This window comes from Anas platyrhynchos, chromosome 3 (assembly GCF_047663525.1).
Source record: "Anas platyrhynchos isolate ZD024472 breed Pekin duck chromosome 3, IASCAAS_PekinDuck_T2T, whole genome shotgun sequence".
Classification (NCBI taxonomy): Eukaryota; Metazoa; Chordata; class Aves; order Anseriformes; family Anatidae; genus Anas; species Anas platyrhynchos.
In genome coordinates, this window is record NC_092589.1 from 67,200,965 (window position 1) to 67,221,895 (window position 20,931).

Sequence of the window (20,931 nt, forward strand, 5' to 3'; positions counted from 1 at the left end):
TTCAACAGAAGACGGAAAACATAATAGCTATTTAATTTTCATTGTAAGATCAAACAGTTTTAATCACTTACAAACATGGCTATTTTATTTCAGATACACATGAATAGCTACAATATTAAGCCTGAAAACAGAAATGACAGAAGTAGCAAGACTGCTGGGAGCGGGATATGTGAAATGATCTGCCATAATCAACTAGAGTTTAAAGAACATTTAAAAACAGACACTGGTGGTTTAAGTGGTATACAAAATGCTTTGAAGTCAGGAGGAAGAGAGAAAAATATATGGTTTTTTTCTATTTTCCATATTCATCTATATATCCCTAATGAGAACAAAAATCTCTGGAGACAAACTGCAGATTAGGTCTGTAATCTAATACATACTTATTATAGTCTTAAGGTGGGGAGAATAAATACACCTTTGTGTCAGAGAGAAAGAAGCTATTTTGGAAAATTAAGAAATAGGTCTTTAATTTTAAAGCGATCATTACTTGGTACATCTGCTATTTATATTCATTGAAACTGTCAAAGAAGATTAGTTAGAATGAATACAATAACCATTAAAAAACTCAGAACAACAGATACATTCTTTAGTTCTCTTCCCATTTGGATGTGTAGAACATTGTTCAGAACATTCTGATGGACTACAGTAGAAAAAAAAGAAAAAAAAAGTAGTTCCATCTTAATGCCACCTAGATACAAGGGTGTGCAAAAGTCTTGTCTGTGCTGCTGCAGTAGCTACCACACTTGAGAACAGGGAACAACACAGGGAAACTCTGGAAAGTCTGTTGATGAGTTTCACTACTCCAGCAGTCCTTAAGTGTTAGGAATTACTGCTCTTTCCCTCTGCCTCTTGACTTTCCAGCAAGGCTTTGGATGATGGTACTTCTCCACCTTCTGCTCCTTCATCTAGAAAAAACACAGAATCCAATGTTTATACTACACACACTCTCAGAGCTTTTTAATTGCAGCCAAATATTTGGGTTTACTGATCACCACTATTTAGATTGGCTCATTATTACCACATTCATGGGTGCTTTGGAAAAGAAGATTAACTCAAAAGATAAAGAAATTGCAAAGGCATCATCCAAAAGCAATTTCCTATTGATGCTGATTTCCCTGCTCCTTGCATCTGCTGATCAATGTGTAAGAAACAGATTGGAGATAACTTTTCATTATTATTATTTTTTCTGGTTTATTTCCAAAGTCAGGTTAGAATATTGCATTCCTCTCAGCACTGCTTGGTTTCAGGTAGATAACATTACAATTTATGAACATGCCAGTTATCTGGCTGACCTTCCTCACCAAGAAATACTATGGAAAATTCATCCGGTTTTCACAAGATGAGGGGATGTGTGTATATATATATATTTATTTATTTTATTTTTTCCCTTGTATTCTGGCTTGGAAGGTCATTCTTCCATACATTACAGTGGAATGATTACATGAGTAGTACAAGTAAACGTGCCCTAGCATAAGTGATTTATGGTCAAGGTCATCATTAGGACAACAGAATTCAGCTCCATCTCTTTTGATGCTTGATTTCTGTCACTGAGAAATGAGAACTCCTCCTGCCTTGATTTCGTTGCAAAGTGTAATTATTTTCACACTATCTTCAAGTCCCACATGGCATTAACAATGGTAACAAACAGTTTGTATACACAAATCTAAGACAGACCGTAGCTTTTGCAGGCAAGGAGGGATCTGCTCAGCAAATCTGGTTGTACCATCTTCCAAGTTCTATCCACTTTAATAGTCATAATCTAAGGGGTACATTTTCAGCTATTTGCCCTGAAGACTTGCCGTTAAATATCACAAAGAGACAAAAGAATTATATATCTTGGTCTCTACATACCACAACAACGTATCAGCTAAAGCTCTTGGCAGAAACTGCTTGATGGTCTCAGCCTGCTCAGTGGTTTGGAGGCTTTAGAGATTTACACTGGTAAATTAAGAAATGAGTTATTTGCCATCCTTCACTATTACATAGCACAGCACTGCTGTGGAAGGGGAGATAGAGCAATCTCCTCTATTGGCTGCTTCTATGTGGGGTTGGATGTCCAATACCAGTGGAGTCTTGCAAACAGGGTAGAGGAAAACATACTTTGCTCAAGGAAATCTAATCTTGTACTTGGCAGCATTTAGGTGTGCAACAAGTGCTAAGCTGCTGAGTGCATCAAGTCAGTCATACACAGTCACCTAGAAAAAAAAAATCAGCAAACAAGTTTTTTGCAGAATTTTCCCCTAAAGCAGATTACAGGTGGCCAGTGTGGCCTCTTTGCTCTCAAAATTCTTGCAGACTCCTCTTTAACCTTTGGATCACCAGTGACAACAATCAATTGTTTAACGTGGTTCCACTACAGCCTCCTACCAGACCACCTTTGGGAAGTATCAGCCCTCCAAAACTAACACATCACCAGAGGTAGTTAGGCTACAGATAGCCTTAATTTCAGAATTAGGCTCTGACAGAAGTAGCTGGTGCCAAAATCTCTCCCATCCGTGTCAATGAGAACATGAATTTGGTGCAGCCTTCAGGGTACACAGCAATTTGTATCACACAGACAGGATCCTTGTGTATTCATAAAGAATACATGCATCTTATCGCAACCAGACAAATGGTATTAGCACATTCTGTTCCTGACCTTTCTCTCTGACAGCAAGTAACAGCGTTTTAGAAGGAAAGGAAATGCATGATCCAATGAGCGTTAGCTAAATTTGAAGCAAGATGGAGAGTCCTCCTCACCATTTCCCACAATCTTCACTGAATCTTTCACAGCAGAAAAAAATAGGGCATGCTTTATATAGCCACATGTTCCATCTTCACTTTTCTCATTTATCCAGCCTTTTTGCTCTGAGCTGGAAGTGGCTTTCATTTTGTTAATAGCTTATTTTTAAAGCCAGAGACAGGCAAAAGAGTTCCTTGTGTTCCAAAATGTTTCCCAAGCAAACAATTTCCCAGTCATAGCATTTGAACTTACAAACAAACTTTCTCTCCATTTTGACGAGTTCCCCTCATTTTGCTTGCTGGCTGATTGGAAGTTTAACTGACAAGAAAATGAGGCTGTAATTCCCATTCGGTACTTGTAGAATTCCCAATTCCCAACCCCAAAAAGCACCCAAGCAGGGCCCACTTGTCACAGTGTGACTAACTGTGTCCTGTATTCACTTTCTATTATCATTACTGCAGAGTGCTGATAACAGCCGCTGCTCCTTCCGGGCATGCTCTGGTACAGCTATATGCCGACGACAAAAGCAAAGGATAATTCCGTGCTCTAAATTGTTCTCCAAATCCTGGCAGTGCTGGTCCTTGCATTTGTAAGAAAGCATTGGTACATTTTGCTAATACTAATGTAGCTGTGTCATTTCTTTTTCTTTATACATTGGATGAACACCAGAAGAGGATTATTCTGTCTAGCGTGCTTATTATATGTTGTGCTGTAACATTTCTTTTAACAAGGCATTCACTCTTTCATGTTTATTTTTATTCAGGGAAAAAAAAAAAAAAAGGATCAGAGAGAAATTTTCCATGTTTTAAAAAGTATATAATTTCCAACTACTAAGCTTTCCAGAGACCAAAATGAAACAAACATGAGGCACCACTTATCTACCACTGCTGTATGTTTTGAGCTTTGTTTAACATGGTTTTGTGCACGTCCCTCAAGGTTCACTGCTCTAAACAATACAAAGGTTAGTTATACGTAATGTAGGAATGAATATTTCAGTGGATTGGACTGGCCAGTCCAAGAGCTTTACTTCCACAGCTTCTGACACTAATAACAACAGCAATTCCCATCTGCATCCCCTTTGATAAGGGAAACAGTTCCCTCTTGCTTGAGCCTGCTCCCTGTTCACCACATGCAACCTGTGCCAGGTGGAAGAGCTTTTTGAAATTAAAACAAAAAAACAGACAAACAAACATCATATTTGAAAATTAAATCATTAAACATTAAGTGCCTGTCTATACTTCGGAATGGATTTTCAGTGCTGAAGTCACACACAATTGGGGGGATCTTCCAGATTCCCCCAATTCTTCTCAGTACTGCCCTTCAGCCTAAGTATATCTGACCATCCTTGTTGTTTCCGCCCCCCTTTTTTATGTCCACCCTCTCCCCTTTATAAGTCCTTATTCCCTTTTTCAAAGGTAATGCCTCTTTCCAGCAGATCCCATTCAGATCCTTATTTCTCTCTCCTTCCCACATTCAAAGCCAGGAGGTGGTGATCCAGTCCCTTTGCATTCCTCCTGGAAATGCTGTTTCTACCTGCCCACCAGCACCACCCTACCTACTGCCCACCCTGCCTTCACCACCAGCAGTCCTTTGATGTGCCCAAGATGGGTTTGGATTACAGAACCCCAAAGACATGAGTATAAATGCAATGTTCAGAGCAAAAACAAATTGTAATCAAAGAACCCCCAACAACTTCATGGTGTTTTAGGAGGCTGTAAATTCAACACCCTGCAATTGCTTTAAGCAATATACAAGCAGGACATACAGGACATACATCCTGGAAATCCTTCCCGTAACCTGCTCGGATTCATGGGCCCTCCATTCCTTAGCACAGGCTCACTGCACTGTCCCTGCACCACTGCAGCTGTTACAATTGAGACCACCAGCAGCAGGGGTGTTTGTAAGAGCTGCAAAAGTGACAGGAATGAGAAAGAAAAAATTATTCCAAATCAGGACCTAAAAAAGTAGGGGCTAGCCATGCTCAGAGACAACCTATAATTCTCTTTTCACAGGCATCAGAAATCAGGCTTTTCTTCAGTCCACTCTGAGCAGTGAAAAGAATCTGACAATCTCTCTGAAAGTAAAAAGACAAACAAAACGAAACAGAACAAAAACAAATCTTCAAATGCAAAGCCACCATCGATTAGACCCGTGTTCATTAACAGAGCACTTACCAACCTAAAGACAGTGGCAAAACACAACACTGCTGTCAGATAGCAATGTCCAAAGCTTAGTAGCAGGAGTAAATCAGTGCAAACCCTACTCTTAATCTAAACGTCTGAGTTAGGATGACAGCTGTAATCGGATCAGCAGCACAGCTTACTGTCTTGTGCTACGTTATCTCAGTGCAGGAGGAGACCCTAATTTATAGCTGGTGTGATGGTTTTCCACTCTACCCAGCAATGTATTGTTTCTTCCTTTCTTCAGTGGAACTGGAATTCAGTTTCCAGCACCCTTCCACAACCTACTGCACAGAGAATCTGTGGGTGGATGTGGCAGACTCAGTCTGGGTTAAAATTAACTTGTCTTGTTAGGAGGTACAAGCGGTAACTGCTTTAGAAGGTTGAACTTAATCCTGAATGAAGACAGAGAGATTAGTATTGACATCAAAATTGCATGATGGCAGAATGCATAGAAATGTCTGATTCTGAGATGTGCAGGCATTACCTTCTGAAACGGAGAGCTCGGCCAGTTTGTGTGGCAGGTCTGAAGTCCCAGCACCAGCAGGAGAGCCCAAGATATCTGGCAAGGCGTTCCGGCGGCCCGACCTTCCTGATGCTGCAAAATCTGTGACCAGGGGCTCCACATCAGTCATTGCTGACTCCTTTCCTCATAGCAACATCTGCTCAAAAACATAAGAAGAAAACAGCTACAGCCTGGCAAAACAAAACAAAACAATGATGAAATCAGTCTGCTTCTTCGGGATGGACACTCATCAAACCTGCCGCTCAACAAAATCACAGCCACAGGCTTTGCCCCAGTGAGTCTGTTGTTAGTAAAGCCACATACCTCAATGTTGGGTGCTGAAGCTGTATGTGCCTGTGCATTTCCTTATGTTGCCATTTGCACACCCGAGGAACACAATGCACAGCTCTTGACCTACAGAAAACCTGCAAATAAAGTCAGCAACAGACCTTTCTGCCAGCCACTTGTATGCATTTTTATGACCACTCTTTATAAGTGGTTTTGCCACACAGCCACTGGAAAGGGAACTGAAACTCTGTTTAGTCATACTGTCTCTACAAAGCAGAACATGCCTTCTTTATTAGGAATCTTGTTTGGACTATTATTTAGAATCTTGTTAGAACAAATTCCTTTTGCAAAGGAGTAAATTATATAAAAAGAACCCTCAAAAAAAAAAAAAAAAAACTGCACAAAATTTCTTTATCCTGTATATACCAAGTCACTTGCTTTCCTCTGCTCCTACAGAAATGACTTGTTTGCTTGGTTTAACCTCAGCTTGTGCATGTGACTTTTACCTAACAAATAACCAAACCCTGGACTGAATAAAGCCAACAGTGTTCTGTTCCCTCAAGCCTGTCTCAAAGCCAATTGAATTGAAAGTGAAAACTCCTGCTGACCACAATGGGCTTTGGATCAGGAATAGATGCGTTTGCAGCATCACACCCCAGGGCACCAGCTTCTGTGAGAACACCTGGAGCAGAAGGTGGTGATACTTAGCTGCCTGTCACACACAGGGATAGTGTGTGAAAGCTCCCATTAGCAACTGTTTCATTAAGAATCACAGAAGGCTATCACACCAGAATTTTACACAATAATTTCCAGTAATTAACAGCGCAAATTATAATAATTGGCCATGAACTGTTCAATTAAAAGCAATACTTGCTCTGTATGAGTGCGGTTCTGTGTGCAGTACAAGAACAGGAATATTGTCTCTGTGTCACTCTGCTCAGCATGTGACGTAGAAAGGATACAGATCGGGTTGGAGACCTGCCTGATGGAAGAATATCAGGTTTTGATTGACAACTGCCTGTATGTAGAATGAGAGTTAGATAAGCAAAGTCTCATTTTTACTGTTCTTCATATAAGAACATCTTCATCATAGTTACCACTCTAAAATTCTGCTAAGGTTGGGAAAAAGCAGTGCTCTCACTTTGTGGATAGAAAAACTGAGGGAGATCTGTAGGCTGAACATTGCCTGTTCTGATGTGCAGGAAGGGAGGGGCAGAGCTTTGATTACTGATGCTGACCTTGTTTCCACCACAAAGAACATTTCCCTCTTCTCCCTCAAACTTCCTTCAGCTGCGTCACTCCAATTATGAGAATAAATATACTTATTTTTTTTTTTTGTATCTCTGAATGTGTTGTAATAAAAGAAATGAATCCTCCTTGGCAAGAAATGAGGTTTAAGTAAAATCTGCAAGTCTGAAGGATGACTTGAACTGGTAAACAAACCACTTTCTTCAACCGAAGTCAGTGACTAAAGGTTCTGACCCTGAGATTTGAAAGTTCTGTCTTGCATGAAAACAGCCAGGACAAGTCCAAATGAATCTTTCCCATAAGCAGCAAAAATATAAAAGTGATAAAAGACACTCAAGAATATGACTTTGAGAAAACATACAAGGTATGTGTATCACAATTCTGGTTTAGATAAGGCAATATGGTATGTTCATTAAAATGGGTGAGCTCAGCCCTGAACAAGAAATAACAAAATAAGGAGAATGAATCCAAATTTACAGACAGTCTCATGGCTTTTTGTAGGTGTTCATATTTACTTGACTGTAGGTCTCCTAAATATATTTCTCCACATGCTCACCAGAACAAGTAAGGACTGTAAGTTACAGAACAGAAAATCCTCAGCATCTTCCTTTGCTTGGAAAAGGCATTAAGATTTGTTCCTGATGCCAAAATATTGTTGTGGCTGCAGTGCTGCCCATCTCACTTCGACCACACAGTTGGTGGGCCAACACTGTTGTGAGGTGGCTGCTGTTCATCAAAAGATCTCCAGACTGACATGAGTTAAAACACCAGAGACTTTCTCAAACCTGCCTTGTCCATTTATTTTTTCCTCTTTTCTCCCTTGCAATTACTTTGTAAATGGAGAAAATCCACTCTACAACTACAGCAGTATCAAACCACCCTCTCCTGTAGCAAAGTTTCATCCTAGCCACCTTGGGCGCTTATGTCAAATCCCTCCCTTTTCTCTCCAACCCTTTCTCCCTGATGTAATCTCCCTTCAGTGCATAATGCTAGGCAACCCAGGAAGATGATGAAGGGCAGTCTGCCATCCTTCCATGTACATGAATTTTGATTTATTTGATTTTAAAAGCGTGCAGGGGCAAATCTTAGAACAGCTGTTGGACATGAAATCAGCCCATCATTATCTGTCAGGTGGGTGGGCATAATTGAAATGTAGCTATATAAAAATACCAATATACTGTCCTTTGTGTAGCAGTTACCATTATGTTATTATCTTCATTTTTTCTGTATTAAATCCTGGGTAACAGAGGCTGAGGAGAAGGCTGAGTTCAAAAGTTAAGGGCTACTTACTGAGGTAGCACACTTCTAAGTTTGGAGAGAAATGACTGAATACGGGACACTCTCTAAGTATATTTTAAAGATGAGACTACTCCAGCAGGCTTATAATTTACAATATGAATCAAAATTTAGGACCATTTAGGTTCATATAAATCAAAACTTAAGTCTACCTACAAACATGGAACAGACCATATTTAAAATACCTTACTATGGCACTGCAGCTAAATGGCATTTCTTTCTTTAATGTTCTAAGGATTTTGTTCAGTTTCATTCTGCTGCTCCCTTACAATAGTATTTTCTAAGTCCTACATCTAGGTATGGATATAAAGCTCTTCTGTTCTTCATCTGTGTCTGGCCTTATTTTTTTCACCATTTTCATCAGGTACTATCTTCCTGAAGCTGGCGTCCTCTCACACATGTTATGTGTACCATTTTTCATGCTTTCTCACAGAGTAAATAATAATCACAGTGTGCACAACATCAATTTTCCCAATTCCACTCCTCCCACCAGCAACATCTCCTTCAGCTTCACTGAGCTCATTTTGTTATAGGCTTATCCTAGATAAAGATATGTACATCTCACCAATGCCAGCACGCAGTTGTCTTTCTTAGCTTCCAAATTATTGTTGTCAAGTTCCTCCCATGTCACTGCTCACCAGGCTAATGGTATACAGTTTAAAGGAAGAGTGACAGATTGCTGGAGCAGAAGATTCCCTACTTCGCTGCCTCTCTCTTTTCCGAAGCAAAAACCAGGCAGCCCAGAAGCAGAAGGGACAGGGTGGGACATGAGTTGAGTGGGGAAAGTGGCTGTTTGCAGCAGGTCAACAGTAGGAAGGCAGATGGACTGCCAGAAGAACTCTCCTACTGAAACTAGGCACAAGGGCTTTGGCTGTCATTAAAATAAAAAGTAACACAACAAGTACTCCATCAGTATTTCATGGTACCAGATTAATTTTGCTGCTCATTCATGGGCCATGACACAGCACTAAGGGATTTCAGGAGTATAAAGTTAATCTTCTTGGATAACCCTCTGAAATTCCTGCAGGACGACAAAGGACGCACAGCAAGACCTCTCTGGTGCACAACGGGGAAGGAAGAAGTCTGCTTGTGCAAACTGGCTACCACCAAAAGTAAAATTTGATTAGTGTACCCATCAGATTTTCAAGTGAGTGTCTTCAGAAAAAGGATGGCAGGCAAAATAACAACTTTTTTTTTTTCTTTTTTTTCCTAAGCAAGACAACTAGTTTGTTAATCTTTGAATCTTCTTTTGTCAGCAGCATAGCCAGCTTCTCCGGGGAAAATGAGTCACAGATTTATTTAAATAAATGACAAAGGAAAAGAACAAATAAGTCTCCCAAAACAACTTGTATCGAGGATCAAGGCAAAAATGCTTTACAGTGTGTAGCCGTAGTACATTAAATGTCAGTGCTGTCTCTTGCTCACCTTATCTACTAAAAAGTAGATAAGTCACCACCATACACATTTGTGATAGTTCTTTTTTCTTCTCATCTTTTTACTGTCTTATACAAAGACAAAATACTGTTTTTGTTCTGCTTATAAGGACAAACTATTCTTCAGGAAATGTCAAAATGTTCCTGACATCCATGTTGTTGCAACTCCACATAGGAAACCGAACAACCAAACGCATCACTTTTTGCCACTCAGACTCTTCTCTCCTTTTGAAAACTTTTCTCTTAGGCCTTTGTCTGCACTATTGAATTGAACGGTACACTTCCCAAACACCTTTCCAGTCCTTTTGAATGCTCATTAGTGAGACCAGACTGGAAAACATGAAATCCTCTTAGAAACCCTTGAGAAATAGAATAGCCAAGTAATACTGTTAGAGCCAGATTGATTGATTTTGTGTCTTGATGGTCTCCTGCTGTAAGATATACTTCAGCATCTTGTTTTATTTAAGAAGAACTTCAGTTGTTTTATTTTTTGTTTTACTTTTAAGTAAGAGGAGCGTTCTTCAAGCACCTTTTTCACAAAAGTCTGTAGGCTCAAAAGTGTTCAAGTAAGGAGAACAGAAAACTTATTGAATGCAGTACTTCCCACTGTGCAACTGAGATGAAAACCACATCTCCTTGCTACACACTTGCCATGCTTCCACATCCTCTTCTGCGGCTGTTGCACCCTTGTGGCTTTGCCTGCTCTTCCCAAAGATGTCAGACTAGGAACATTGTCATACATGCTAATATAGTCTTTACACTTTATCCTGAAGCAGTACAGGACCACAGAAAAGGAAAAAAAAAAAAGTTAGGAGCAGTCATGATTTTAATGAAGACTGTCCAGAGATTATGATCGTGACTAATAATAACCTGACATTTGCATAACAATTTTTGTGAGGTCTCTGTTTGGTGTTTTTCCCCACCAATGAAATTTGCAACACACTTATTTGCCTAGTGGTGGGCAGCACACAAATATAAGCAAGCAGTCTTTAGGATTTCTATAGCATACACAGACGTCTTGACTGTTTTGGGCTTAGAATAAGAGACCACACATTTCTTAATAATTGGCATGGCAAAACAATATAGACAGAATAGACATATATAGACATATATAACAATATAGACAAAATACACAGAAGTTAAAAATGAAGCACTCAGGAAAAGGAGTAAATTCTTTAGCTTTTTTATTATTATTATTTATTTATTTATTTTTATTATATCACTGAAGTTGAAATGAGTTTCTGTTATTTTTCATGGCAGAAAGATGATTTGGCTTTCCAGTACCTCCAGAGATGCTAACAGGGAAATTAAACTATTTCCAGTCTCAGTGAATCTATAATGCAGAAGCATGTTTGGGTCTACAGACTTCCTACATCTTATGTCTCAGCCTGGGCTATTACAGCTCATACATGACATTCTTAACATGACGTCTGAAAGTTTGCTATGTTGTTTACATGTTTTCAATTTGTTTTCTTTGCAAAGTGAAAAAAGCTGGACACACATCTATGTTCTTCTGCTCTGGATGTGACCTACTCTATCTTCATGTACCAGGGGCAATATCATTTCTGATAATCTGAAGCAATGGCGTCCAGATGTTATTTTCAAAACTTATTATCACTTAGTCTCAAACCAGTCAGGTCGAGATAGCAGGTTCACACCATCCCTTCATTTCCTGTATTGGTCTTCTCAGAAGAAGCACTGAGTCAAAATCCAAGATCTTGCTCCTACTGTTCAGGTGCTCATCAGTTTGGGGTGCAGAATCTGAAAGGCTGGCCAAAACTGTAGGATAATGACAGGAGCTGACGATTTTTGCTCCTTGGTGACATACAATTTCTAGATATATCTTGTCTGTGCTTTCATTAGAAATGGTTCAAGATGGGGAATTAACTTTGTTAAATGTTAAGGACTACCACAATGATCTTCTGTCCAAATACAAAATATATTTTTTCTTAACTTCTGCTTTCTCTTGTACACAGTACCTGGATTTTCTGTTCACTTCCACATAGCTTATGTTATATGAAAGAGCAGAGAAAAAAGCTATGTAATGTATTAGTCATAATGCTTTTGTACTTATGGAGAACGTGCAGATGCTATGGTGAAGTTCACCTTCTGCAAACCTACACAGGGTAGAACAGGTTTATTGTGAGCTTTTAGACACTGAGTACACAGTGCTCTGATGTACAGAAAAACACATTACAAGAATAATAATAGCACTAAGTAACGGTACAAATTTCCCGTTGTGAAAGAAAATAAGGAAGAGGGGAAAGGGTCATGATACTGACAACCTAATCAGAAGTTATTTGCAGTAAGTAATAAATGAAGTGACATTAGCTGAAGGCAGTCAATACCAGGCAAGAGAGCAAGTCACTTTCCAAATGTCTCTGAGTGACCAAAAGCAATGACAGACACAAGTTATAGTCAAAAATACAGTTCAACAGGGAAAAAAGGCTGATGCATCAGCTATGCTGGGGAAACAAAAAAAAAAAAAAAAAGTCAAATGCATCCCCTACTATGAAATAGGAAATGAAGCTTGAAGCTCAGTGTGGGGTAGGGGAACAACCTTATTCCTCCTCTTATATTTTGGCCATTCATCCTCACAGTCTTCATTACCCATTGCAAAATGTATACATATCCCCTGTCATACACATATACTTTCTGATCTCTGCCACAGAGCCTCATATCCTTCCTGAAGATTTACACCTGGCCTGAAATCCTAGAGAAGTTTGTCTACCCACAGGCACATACTTTAGAAGTAAGTTAGGAATTACTTAGACATCAGATTTAACTACCTCAGTTTCCAGAGGCACTGGTAACTAAGATTGCAGTTATGTTGTATTTTTCATGATTTTTCATATTGCCACAGGAACACAAGGAAGTGAGTATCTTTACTGTACTGCCTAGTCTTGTTACTATGGTCACATGTGCACCACACCTTTCCTCTGTCCTCTCCCATCAGCTTGTTCCTCAGACTTTGAACTATGAATTCTTTGAGGGAAAACCAAAGGAGCTTTTCCCTCTGCCTCCATAGCCATTACCCCAGAATCCCAGGAACATTTCCTGAAGCACACACAAATGAATAGCTGTGGAAGCCAGCATACGCATACATCAGTACTACATTCTTTATGTGAATCAGGGAGTGATTTGGTCTCCGCTTGCTCTCTCTGTGGAAGAAAATTACTCCGACAAATCCACTTGAAGAGGCTCAGGCAGCAAACGGCTTATGGTATGCTGTGGTCTGCCCGCATAATGCCCTCTGGTAAGGCAAGTAGTGCAGTGCAATATAAAAAGAACAGAGAGAAGATGAATTTATAATTCAGCAGATTATAGGATATATGGGAACAGGACAATCTTATGCACTAAACCAACACACATATATACCCAAATTTGGTTACTGAAGAAGGCCCAAGTCCCTTCTGATCTTACAGGCACGAATGAGGAACATTTCCAACTAGACCAGAGTGAATCAAGGGTAGTGATATTCACAGGGAGGTTGGTAACAACACAGATCCTTGTGGAAGTGCTTACAAAAGGGAATAGTAAGGAATAGTCTCTTTCCTTGAGAGGAAGAGAAGTTGTCTTGTAGGAACACGTGGGCACAAATTGCTGAAAGACAGGAGCACAAGCATGGCAGAGAAGTAAGAGACTATAGGTGTGCTTGTACATCAGGAGAAAGAATGACTAACTGAGGTCTATCTGAGGTAAAGAAATTACCTGGCAAACTAAAGAGACGAGAAAGGGTAATTCTGAAAAATGACTGAGGAAGAGGGATGAAATCATGTAATGAGGAGTTTATTTGGATGGCAAGTAGGATGTAGGCAGGGAGGAAGAGACATGGTAAAGTCTGGGGAGAAGCCAGACTTATTGGAGGATATATACATCCAGCAGAGCCTATGGATTAGCAGCAAATTAGGTAGCAGTAAAACAGGCATGTATGTGCTTAAAAGTTTGTGTGTACAATTACCACAATAGGCCCACATACAGAAAACCTGAAGAGTCTGCACATGAGAGTTTAAAACACTACTTCAACATGCCACATGCTATGTCTTCTTAACTGAAGATTCAGTATTTGCAATGACCCCTGATGTTGTGAGGACTCCTCAAAACAAGTAGCTACAATGCGAGCTTCTGCACAGCAGGTCCCTGGCAAAAAGTCCCTGTCTGCTTCACATTCAGACTTCCCCAGGACTCTCGGAGGCAGAAGTGGGTTTGGTGAAAGAGCTACATTGCTGTCATGAAACTCAGTGTTTCTCTCCAGCTAGGCAGTAGGTGGTAACAGCCTGGCAGCAGGACACCTGGTTAAAAGGCTTTGAAGTCCCTAAGCCTTCAAAACATGGGTCTATTTCACTGAAAAAGCAAGGAAAGCTCTCAGAAGCACTTTACTGTTTTGTTTACGCCAATGACAGATGACTTTTGTTTTATTATCTTTGTCATGGCTAGGTAACATTCCATAATTATACTGAAAAACATAATCATATCTTATTTGTATGATTCTTCCTCCTTCAAACTTACAAGCTATATCTTTTAGCTTTTTGATAAACAACAAAGATTTGAAGTACTGATTTGATTGGTTTATGAGCACTTTTAAAAGATTAGTGTAAGGCTACATTTTGTCCTTGTTTACTGTCATGAAACTCAGGCAAATTCCAATAAACAGATAGGTATACATTGTGTAAAAGATGTAGGCAGTGCTCATATGGGCAATGCTAGGCCAACCTCAGATTGGTCTGAATCACACCTGGAGAACTCTGTGTCCTACATGTGGGCTTCTTCCCTATTCAGGTTCAGTAGCACCTCACTGACATGGAAATACTTGTGTTTAGCCAGTTTTGCACCGCACACCTTTGTGCTTCCTTGCCTGAACACAGGAGAGCATCACTTTCTTGTGATGCTGTGGTTCTGTTGGACACTTTGAAAGAGCTGAAGTGTAACCAAATCCAAGCACCCACTCTTCTCTGACTGAAGTAAAACTTGCCTATTTCAATTTTTCATTTCTGTATTCTGGCTTCATTGTGCCAAACACACAGAAAGAGAAGTCACTATTTCGATACCAAGAATTACTCACAGCAGTCTGTTTAAGGAAGGAAAAAATAAAATACATATATATATATATATATATATATATATATATATATATATAAAGGAAAGAAAAAGAAAAGAAAATAAAAGAAAAAAAAAAAAGAAATCCTGAAGAGAAATTAACCATTTCATTGCTAATTACTCATATGGGTCTGAATACTACATTTAAAGCAAAGTCAGCTTAACCTTCAGCTCTTAATTGGGCAATCAAAGTACTGCTAAAGTACCAGAAGCTAATTTTATTTTCGTTACAGCTGCAACAAAGCCTGCTTGTCATTGTCATGAGGGTATTTCTAAATCTAGCATTTTTCAAGTTTTTATTATTTGTCTATTGTTTTTATTATTTGTCTATTATTTTTCTTTAAGAATGAAATCAAAGGCAAAGCTGTTGACAACTTCAAATAATTCACTAGTGCTTATTGTTGGTGCTAGCACCTATTCCACTGTGTTCACAAAGAGCAAATACCAGTCTGATAGCTGCTCAGATGTTTGAGTGAAGTGTTGGGGTGATAGCTACAAGACTAGGTTCTCAGGGTTTCTACTGACTCAAGTTCTTTGTTTTCACCATGAAGCTCCGCATAACTATTTTCCCCCATAATTTATTCTTACTCTCGCTTTGGTTACTTCTTCTACCCACAAATGGCCTGGGTTTCCTGAAATATTCTTCTATTTCACTCACAAATGCTGCTGGAAATCCAAACCAGAATAATTCTTTTAGCTTTCTTTAGTGGACAGGATTCTGGAAAGCAAAATGTTTTTGCTCAACTTCATAAATGTTTATTTAGGTAGTAAAATATTTTTTTATTAACTCAGTTCAAGGGTAGTAAAAGGTCCTTGATGTTGCAAATATAAGTGAGCTATTGTAGGATAATTCTATAAAGCCATCCCAGCTTGAAGGAGAGCTGCTATATCCAAAAGATTTTGCAAAGACATTTTCCTAATTAATAAAATATATTTTCTGTCCCTGTAAACTTTTTTGCAACCACATCCTTAGGCCAACACAGGTGCTGGAAAGCTCTACCAGATCACTTTGGTTCAGCCTGCCTTCGGAGGAAGATCACAGAATCACCTTCAAGATCACCGAGTCCAACCTCTGACTTAACACTAACAAGTCCTCCACTAAACCATATCACTAAGCTCTACATCTAAATGTCTTTCAAAGACTTCCAGGGATGGTGACTCCACCACTTCCCCGGGCAGCCCATTCCAATGCCTAACAACCCTTTTAGTAAAGAAGTTCTTCCTAATATCCAACCTAAACCTACCCTGGCGCAACTTTAGCCCCTTCCCCCTCGTATCTGTCACCAGGCACATGGGAGAATAGACCAATCCCCACCTCGCTACAGCTTCCTTTAAGGTACCTATAGAGAGCAAAGAGCTCTCCCCTGAGCCTCCTTTTCTCCAGACTAAACAAGTAGCTCCCTCAGCTGCTCCTCATAAGACTTGTTCTCCAGACCCCTCACCAGCTTTGTTTCCCTCCTCCGGACTCACTTGAGCACCTCAATGTCCTTCTTGTAGTGAGGGGCCCAAAACTGAACACAGTACTAGAGGTGCAGCCTAACTAGAGCAGAGACAATCACCTCCCTAGCCCTGCTGGTCACACTGTTTCTTATGCAAGCCAGGATGCTGTTGGCCTTCTTGGCCACCTGAGCACACTGCTGGCTCATATTCAGCCGACTGTCCACCATCACTCCCAGGTCCTTCCCTGCCTGGCAGCTCTCCAACCATTTCTCTCCCAGCCTGTAGCTCTGCTTGGGGTTATTGTGCCCCAGGTGCAGGACCCGGCACTTGGCCTTGTTGAACTTCATACATTTGACCTCAGCCCATCGGTGCAGCCTATCCAGATCCTCCTGCAGAGCCTTCCTACCCTCGAGCAGATCGACACACGCACCTAACTTGGTGTCATCTGCAAACTTACTGAGGCTGCACTCAATCCCCTCATCCAGATCATTAGTAAAGATATTAAAGAGGACTGGCCCCAGTTCCAAGACATGGGGAATGCCACTAGTGACCGGCCTCCAGCTGGATTTGACTCCATTCACCTCAACTCTTTGGGCCTGGCTATCCAGCCAGTTTTTAACCTATGAACCAATACTGGTTCATAGCTGTGCTTTTCACAGTAATCTGATGACTTCTAAGGAAGCCCCAGCAGAAAGAAACTGCTTGATATGTGAATTCTAATACAAAGAGAACAGAGCTCACCCTGGGCTACAAGTGACCATGGTGCACTGAAGCACCCCTTAATGAGTTATTGAAGTCTCTTACTGCTGTGCTTGACATCTCAGTGACTTTAACATTCACCAAAAATAAATAAATAAAAATCAATAGGACATAAGTTTGCAGTTTGAGAGTTTGTGTTGAACTGCTTTTCTTCACCCTCTTCTAAAATTGTATTTTAAAACTGGATCATCAGTTCCACTTCTTTCCCCAGCTCTGTATGTTGCATTCAATCTCTATTTATGACTTAGCACATATTTTACTTCATATATAATGTTTCTTCAATATCAAATGAATAATTTATCATTTTAATTTCACTTTTTCACACACATCATGTTTATTCTAATATAATTCCAATCAGTCATATATCTTCTACAGCATACCTGTTCAGTCTTGGTAGCAATCCTGTTTACTGATTTTAGTGAAATTTCTGATTGAAAAAATCTGCCTCATTCTATGGTAACTCACCAAGAAAATAGACTGAGATTTGAGAAATGTGTCTGCCTTTAGCCTTATAATTAAGTTAGACAATGACCCTGATTCATGAGACCTCCCAATTTCATTTACAGAATATTTTAATGTGCTGATTAAAAAAAAAAATCAATTATAATTCACTGAAATATATACCCTAATAGTATAAATTTACATTTTGATCCTGCAGTTAGTTATGCACGTGCTTAACTTTATCTAATCGGAAGTCTTCTGCTCTTTCCATTCAAATTTGACAGTACAAAAAGGGAAATGAACTAGGAATATGCTCCGTAACCTTCAGGAATGGATCACAGGGTCGGATTTGTCCATCTCAGATTGGGAGACAGCAGTCTTCTCCAGTGGATCAGACACCTAAACATTATCTAAACCTCCACAGAAAGGCTAGTATGGTGGCACAGATAATTGAGAACATCTTGTCCCTAAATTTTCTGGGAACGAGCCAGGTACAGCCTGCTGCCACTGAACAGCACTGCTGAAATTGAATTTCAAATAAATGAAGAAAATACCCCTGAACCAACAATCTCTTGAGGACTAAAGGTGGAAACAAGTAGGGTATATGATTAGCCACAGTACACACTAAAACCTTTTTCTTTGCAATTTATTTTAGATTAATTTTTTGCTCAGGTGAAGGGTTTTATCTGCAGCACTCTACTTGCTCCTGCCTCCCTATATTTAGATGACTCCTTTTTTTTTTTTTTTTCTTTGCATTTTTCCTGAAAGGATATGACTGATCACAGCGATTTATAAACTCCCTGACTTTCATGCTATTTCAGAGTGTCTCTTTTCCATAAGAGAATAGACCTAATAGGTGAAATTCATACTAGTTATAAGGCTAAACAAGTCAGTGGAATTACACCTGGGATTCATTTGGTTTAATTTCTTTAGCCTTTCAATATACTTCCATTTTATGAAAGCATGAATCATCTCTATTACCCTCCAATGCCCTTGCTCTAGGACATTAAACAGCCTTACTATCTTAGAGCTTCACAGTTATAGAGTAGCTCAAGAAAATAGACATATTTCAATCAAACTTCCAGTAAAATATACTAAGGAGAAGTTTTTATGGTCTGCCTGAGCTTATTCAGTAATTGAGGAGAATTATTGTCCCTTAAAAAAAAAAAAAAAAAAAAAAAAAGTAAACTCTAAAACCAGATCTCTACCTCCAAAGATTATTGCCTGTTGTTCAGGAACAAACACCAAACAGCCATTTCTACAGTATGTACTGAGCCAGTCAGATAATTTCCACATGGTTGAATTAATGTGTTTTAAATTAATTCAATTAAAATTACCTATAATTAAGACAGGTGGCTTTCAAAGAGTCATTTTCATTTTGGTAAATGATCCTTCAGTAAACATGCCCTTCTACCAAAACACCTGGATAAAATGCTTTAAATAAGAACCAAGAAAAACAAAACAAAACAAAACCCACCTATTTTTATATCCCAAATGATAACAAGGCTATGCAAACAACCAGTACAAATGGGACATCTTAAAAGATGAGAGGGGAGAAAGTAAAAAAAAAAAATGTGTTTTTATAAATTATATGAATCAAACGTGGCTAGATCCTTCAGATATTTTTAGCTGGAACATAACCAAGCACAGAACTTTTGTTTAACTTTCTTAATGTATGTGGGCCACGGATGCATAAGGGAAAGTCTTGCTCTTATCTGTCATACAAATAACTTTAGTTTGCAGGCCTGCATACCTATTTATCTGGATCTTTTGGTTATAAAAATTTAACAGTCAGCTTTTTCCCTTGTTTTTATTGTTATCAATTTAACATTTTTTGTCTGCTGTATTCTGAGTGAGAGATGGGCTTAATTTTGACATATTGGACCAGAGCTTTTCTCCCACAAGCAATAGCAAAATTAACAAGCAAGGCCAGTCTGAGCAAGTTTTTCACTCTTCAGAGCAGAATTGGGTGAGATTTCCTACTGAGAGGGAGGCAGCTCACCACAGACACTGTGCTTGCCATTTGACTCGCTAGCTGAAGGTGATCTGATGCTACAGAATGACTGCCTGAAAGAACCACTTTCAAGGTGGCTACAGATTGCTTGTCTGTGCTGACATTTTGTAGCCTTAACATTTTATGTTAAACTGGAATTACCACCCTTGTGAGCTACTTGGAAGCTTTTGCATCCTCCGCACAGCTGGCTGAAGTGCATACCTGTGTAACGTGTTGTGTGAGATCAGGAACTGCTGAATGCTCTCAAACAAAATTTTCCCATCTCCTAAGCTAATGACATCTTCTAAAATTTCTATGAGCTCTGAACATTTCCTTTTTTAGCTTTGCAAGCATGATCATATTACAGCCTGACACCCAGCAGTGTAAAATAATCTTTTTTTTTTTTTTACTTTTCTTTTTTTTTTAATGCAAATCCCTCAGAAGAGGATTGTTCCCCATTTTGTCTTATTAAGCAGACAGGGAAAGAGGAAAACAGATAGGCACAATCACCAAGCAAAATTTCTGTTTCTAGACAGATTGAAACCAAGACAAAGGCACTTTTGGAAGACACGTTCTACAAAGATGCATCTTTCCCAGAAACACACAGACCTAATTGCATTGCCTCACAGGAACTCCAAGGGAGTTTTGTTTGCAGAAGTATGGAGTTGAGCTTTTCAAAACAACCCCCTAGAAATTATAACTGTGTTAGTATAACTGGTGTTCTGTTTAACGTTGTTCTAGCACTCCAAACATTTACTTCTTGTTTTACATACTTCTGCATTTACTTTGTGTTAAGACCTTATCTGAGAAGTCAAAAATATGAAGGATGCTTGCCTTGCTTTCCCATTGAACATACGTCCTTAGAGATGGTGGATTTTGTTTTTCTAGATTCCAGTCAGCACTGGACATGAGTAGAAACCTACACTTCCCTCCTGGAGTCCTGTGTGAATCTGGGTAGAGAACTGTAGATGGTGGCATTTCAGGCAACTGGCTTTTCCCCACTTGTTCTTGAAGAGGCTACAAAAGGCTACAGGGGCCATGGGAGACATTTTTCTCTGACCTTCTTTGCCACATTTTATGTCTCAGTTTAGAATAAGCAGTTGCAAAGTTTATTTTATTCATGAATTTGAGTTTTTCCTCAAACCTTCCCCCCGTTCCCTTTTAAGAAATAATTCTGTATTTTATTGGTTGCAGACAAAGAGCCATGACCCTTCCACAGATCTGCATGCTGCACTTATTCTGAAACCACAGGTCACATTCTGTTCCTTATAGCGTCAACCAAACCAGTACAGATTTGTTCAACACAACAAAGGTTTAGGAGAGAGTTGATAGAAATCTCTGCAAATATCCCTCCAAGAAGTCTTGTTCATTCATTCATACTGAGGAAAAAAAATAAACTAAAATGGATTTGTTGTAACACCCATCCCAAACTGTAAAGAGTCCATCAAATTCATGAAGACTGTGTGGAGACCCGATAGGCCAGGTCCAAGCCCACACATTGCTTTGTGTTCAGAGCTGTTCATGGCCAG

General features: G+C 39.4%; 1 protein-coding gene across 5 annotated transcripts in view; it reads right to left on the reverse strand.

The window, feature by feature from the left end:
• Window positions 1-20,931, reverse strand: part of PKIB (cAMP-dependent protein kinase inhibitor beta) — a 54,630-nt gene continuing 33,699 nt past the window's right edge. For 4 of the 5 annotated variants that reach the window (XM_038177431.2, XM_072036059.1, XM_072036060.1 and 1 more), the window contains exons 2-3: window positions 5,390-5,564; window positions 1-905 (exon numbers count right to left, since the gene is read on the reverse strand). In XM_038177431.2, coding sequence (XP_038033359.2) covers window positions 820-905; window positions 5,390-5,537 — 234 coding nt within the window. In that variant the 5' untranslated portion in view covers window positions 5,538-5,564 and the 3' untranslated portion in view covers window positions 1-819. Of the gene's footprint in view, window positions 906-5,389; window positions 5,565-5,731; window positions 5,833-20,931 lie in introns of all 5 variants that reach the window. The other variant, XM_038177432.2, reaches the window with a different exon arrangement.